Genomic DNA, 5,202 nt, shown 5'->3' with positions numbered 1-5,202 from the left:
AATTAAAATTAAAATTAACAAGGGCTATCTAGGCAGTGGAATTATAGGCTATTTTTTAATATTTTACTCTTAAAAACAGTAAAACTAGTTTTTGACTAAATAAAAAAACCTTGGGGAAAAAACCCTTAAGAATTGGAGATCTTAAGAATTCAGGACAAAGATGAAAGATGAAGGCGAGGATGTCAGGATTTTCTTCTAATCCACATACTCCCAGATATTGTGCTATGAATAAGCACCCACTAAAGACATGCACATGCAACATATTATTAGAAATTATAGACTGCTATTCTTTTTGTTTTATAAAAATGCAGTTATGATTTAACATACATATACGTTCTTTCTCACACATCAGGAAATTTATAATGACTTAAATGAAGCAGATCTAATTGTCTTGAGAAGCCCTGTAGTGTTGTATGGTGTAGATGTTCTCCAATGTCTTAATACATTTCACCAAGAGTGCCTTTTTTTGCATCAAGTTATCCTTTGCTCTAGAAAAAAAATAAGTTTAAAAAAAAGTTTTGAACAAATATATGTAAAACTTATTTTTGGGCAAATAATTTTATACTACATGAAGTTACGCTGACACAGTTCTTTTAAACTAAAAAAGGGAAGTATTTTGATTCTACATTCAAAAGATAAAAAATGCCATATTACTGCCCCCCAAAAAGATAAGAATTTATTTCCATGATTCAAATAAAAGGACTTTAATGAAAAGACTTTTTAAATGATGTATTGCCTTCTTTGGTCTACTGTAATCAATTACTAGAAATTGAGTGGCCTAAAACAATAAAAATTTATTCTCTTTCAGTTCTAGAAAGTATAGTCCAAAATCACTGTGCTGGCCAGGTCTCACTCCCTCCAAAGTGAATCATTCGTTGCTTCTTCCAGGTTTTGGTGGCTCTTGACGTTCCTTGATTCTTGTGTGCATCACTCCAATCTCTGCCTGCATCTTCACATATTCTTCTCTGTGCCTCTGTAACTGTTTTCTAAACTACTTGTTCTTTTCTGTATTATAAGAGCACTTGTCATACTATTTAGTACCCACATTAACAATGAATGATCTCATTCCTTTAATATGTCTGCAAAGGCCGTTTTGCCTCTCAAATAAGACCACATCTGCAAGTCCTAGATTTACATATATTTAGAGGCCATCATCAACACAATACACATTGATATGGAGAGTTAACGTGAAAATCCCAGAAACTTCTAAAAGGAAATTGATATTCCCAAAGCAAACTACAATGTGAAGGAATGAGGTTATCAAAGAACAGTGAGTTTAGGGATTATAGAGGAGGGGATTTGTGGTCTTAAAACATCATGGACAGTGACAAAATAAAAACAAGGAAAAATGTAAAAGAAATACTAAAATTACCCTGTTTTCACCATCTCAGCTGCTGATGGTTTTTGCATTGGCTAAGTCAAATCAGAATACAGAGGAGTTTAGAAAAGAAATCTGAAGGAATGGGAAGGTTAAAGAAAATATATTGCAGATCATGATTCTAATCCCTGGTTATATAACGCACTTGATTAACCATCACTGTATTGCTCAGGCAATTTCTTAACTCACTAGTTCATAGTGAAAGGAAACAGAGATGTTCAAATTAGATTGTTACAATGGAGATAATCTTTGCTCTTATTACCAAGAATCCCTTGACCTAACCCTATAAAACTAAGGTCCCTTAACATAATGTGAGGTTACTATGATGACGTTAATGATCATTATTTAGAATCAGACATAAAACTAGATTGTTTCCTTTGGCAGCTACATGCCAAATGTACAAGTATGTCATTTTCAGTAATTTCAAGTCATTGCGTCATCGTAATAACTTACTTAGTTTTCTCAGTGCCATCATGATGTCTTTGTTCCTCAGAGTGTATATAATGGGATTCAGTGTGGGAATAAAAATGGTGTAGAAAAGAGAAATCACTTTTCCAGTCCCTTCAGAATGATCTGATTTTGGTTGCAGGTAAGTGATAGTAGCCGTTCCATAGAATAAGACTACAACGATCAGGTGAGAAGAACAGGTGGAGAAGGCTTTCCCCCTCCCGTTGGCTGATGATATTTTGACAATGTTGGCAATAATTTTGCCATAGGAAACAACTATTAATAGAAATGGAACCATGAGAACCAACACTGCAGCTATATAAACTGCGATCTCCTTAGGAAATGTGTCCCCACAAGCAAGCTTGAGAACTGGCGGGAGGTCACAGAAGAAATGATTAATTGTGTTAGAACCACAAAAGGGCAGAGAAAAAATCTGACATATATGTCCAATTCCTACTGGAACTCCAATGACCCAGGAGGCAATGGCCAGCTGGACACAGACCTTGTGGTTCATGACCAGCGGGTAGTGCAGGGGGTTACAAATAGCCACATAGCGGTCATAGGCCATTACTGTCAGGAGGAGACACTCTGAGGCTCCAAACATAAGGACAAAGCACATTTGTGTGGCACAAGCAACCAAAGAAATGTTTCCTTTCTGGGTCAAAAGATCCATGAGCATTCTTGGGACAGTGGCTGTTACATAACAGATTTCTAAAAAAGAAAAATTGTTAAGAAAGAAATACATGGGTGTCTGGAGGCCAGGGTCAATTCTTGTTATCAAAATTATGATGCTATTGCACATCAGGACAGTCAGGTAGATGACCAAAAATATCCCAAAAAGAATCCATTGGCCATTGGGAATATCAGAAAACCCCAAAAGAACAAATTCTGTTATTGTAGTCATATTTGATTTTTCTGCTTTTAATTGGTTCTCCGTCTGCAAATATGATAAATTCAGGATGATTAATTCATTAATGTTCTTGAACTACATATTCCTCTTCTGTTAAGTGCTTTGGATGCATGAATGTATTTCTATAATCTCTAAACTTATGTCCACCTTCACATTGGTATCTTTCTTGAAAGTGAATTTTGAAACCTCAGAAAGAAACTGATTTCCACTTGAGATCAGTTGAAGAAATAGAACTGAATATATGTTTTTATTCTTTGAGTTAATAATACCAGAGAAATGAGTAGTGTACATTCTTATTTAGAGCTTACCGTGCAGAAGTCATTTCTAATTATTTCACCCCCATAGAGTAGAATTATGGTACAGGCTTTTACTATTGCATTTGTCTGGATTCAACAGTTTCTTTCTGAATTGATTGATTTATTCAACCTCTTTCAATTTAAAGTATTTTCCTAAAACTTTTAAGTTTTATATAAAATGCTTTTTAAGACATTCCATTTATAGTTTAAAGAGAATCAATTTTCTTTGATTATCATTAAACTATAAATGGAATGTCTTAAAATCCTTTGTTACTGTGGAAATAAATATATGCGATATTACCATGCCACTCTGTGTACTTCTCTCCTCATTCACATTAATATGGACACCATTAATCTCAGCATACTGTATATGATATGGTATATGATAATTATCATTTAACTTTTAATTCAATCAATAAAAATATCCCACTCATCCCAATACTTTTTTACATTTATCTCCTTTCCTAGGTAAGATTCTAGTGTCATGTAGTTCCATTGAACTAAGTACAATTCCATTTCTCTTGTTCCCCTTGTAACTTTGCCTAAATTGTAACTTTGATTAAGTCCGATTATATTTTCTCTGAGTATGCAAATGATTGGAGCCTATGAATGAAACTTAAACACACACCCTCACAAACAATTTTGTTTCACTTCATATTAATTCCATTTAATATCAGGCAGTCAATACTGCTTGACTATTTCCAGAACATTTTATTAATATTTGGTTTTTAACTTTCCAAAATATACAACAAAGATTATGATTTTTATCTCATCACTCTGCTACACACATCTTCACCTGTTACCACCAACACTTGATATTTTTTCATTAATACTTTGGTAAATAAACTCAGACAAATAGTCTTTTACATTTCCCTATTTTATTTAGTATAGGTTCTCAAAATTACTTTAAATAAGTAATAGTGATTATAAACTTGTTTACTATTGTCATTTGGCCTAGATCTCTTTTTTCAGTAATTTATAATGAAGAAAGTAAGGAACTATGTGAATTATCATAGCAGTTAACTTATTTTCCAAGAAGGAATCTTGGATTTCATGCTTTTCTGTTTTATTTTTTGTATCTCAATTCTGCAATTAAGAACTATCTCTAAATACAATAGTCTTACAAAACAATTACAGCTTACCTTTATAGATTTGTATGTGAGTGGATGTGTTTATTAAACTGTAAACTTGTTAAGTTCTTCTGTCGTGTTTGAGGAGCCACTGTAACTCTATGACATTCTTGCTGGCGTCAAACATTGGCTGCTCTTAAATAGGAAGCAGCCACGCTCACCTGGGGGAATCTTCTCTTGTGTGTCAATTAAATTCCTGAGCACAGCTTTTTTTAGCTATCACCAGGGTTTATTTTTTAAAATCATTTTCTTTGTAGGTGGCTTGCCCTATTCTTCACCCCTTCTTGGCATGAAGCATCCCTAAATTGGGGAGTCCCTTGGTGAAGAAACAACACTTAACTGTCAAGAAAAGTAGAAAGCATTCTACGAATTGTATTTCAGACTCGTAATAATTGGTGTGGATTTCCCTTCCTTACTTTTCTTCTCATAATTGATCCAAGTCTAGAACATCCACAATTTCAGTAAAATGTGTCACATGTTGTATCAAATGAACATGGCATAAATATTCAACACATTGGGTGGTGAGAGCCCTTTTCAGAAGCTGAACTCTGTCGATAGATTAACTTTTGTGGAAATTAAAGCATGTGGTGTCTATTGATGAAAAACAATCAGATGGATATAGTCATGTTATGACACCTACTCGGGCATCAGGGAAGGTTTATAGTTGATTCAAAATGTAAACTACTGCAAAAAAAAAACATTTTAAACAAGAATATTTAAGACAGAAAACACACAAACCGTTCGCTAAAGTCCTGATTCCTTTTCAGCTACTTTGAATCAGGTATGGAGGTAAAATTATCAGACATGATGAATCTACTGGTATCTATATTTGTTTTTCCCTGTTTCAATGTTGTTTGAGTATCTAATGTCTGATTCTAAACACATTTCCTTTTTTTTCTTCTATTTTTAGTCTCTTACTCTTTACTACAGCATGTCTCTCATACATTGGCCCTCCGTGCTCTTTATTATGACTAATATGGTATTCGTTGGAGCTTCCATCATGAGAACGGTATATGTGATATGTTTCCAGGAAGTGCATCA

At 33.9% G+C, this 5,202-nt stretch overlaps 1 protein-coding gene across 1 annotated transcript; it reads right to left on the bottom strand.

Moving 5' to 3' along the window:
* Positions 1–1,814: 1,814 nt before the first annotated feature.
* LOC105307080 (olfactory receptor 10AG1-like) lies at positions 1,815–2,804 on the bottom strand (the record flags this gene model as incomplete). Its single annotated transcript, XM_011382443.2, has 1 exon — positions 1,815–2,804. A coding segment is annotated over one exon (990 nt), but the record flags the coding sequence as incomplete, so codon positions are not given.
* Positions 2,805–5,202: the final 2,398 nt, after the last annotated feature.

This window comes from Pteropus vampyrus, unplaced genomic scaffold (assembly GCF_000151845.1).
Source record: "Pteropus vampyrus isolate Shadow unplaced genomic scaffold, Pvam_2.0 Scaffold474, whole genome shotgun sequence".
In the NCBI taxonomy this organism is placed as follows: Eukaryota; Metazoa; Chordata; class Mammalia; order Chiroptera; family Pteropodidae; genus Pteropus; species Pteropus vampyrus.
Note: the sequence above shows the minus strand (reverse complement) of the source record. Positions and strands in the feature narration are given on the sequence as shown.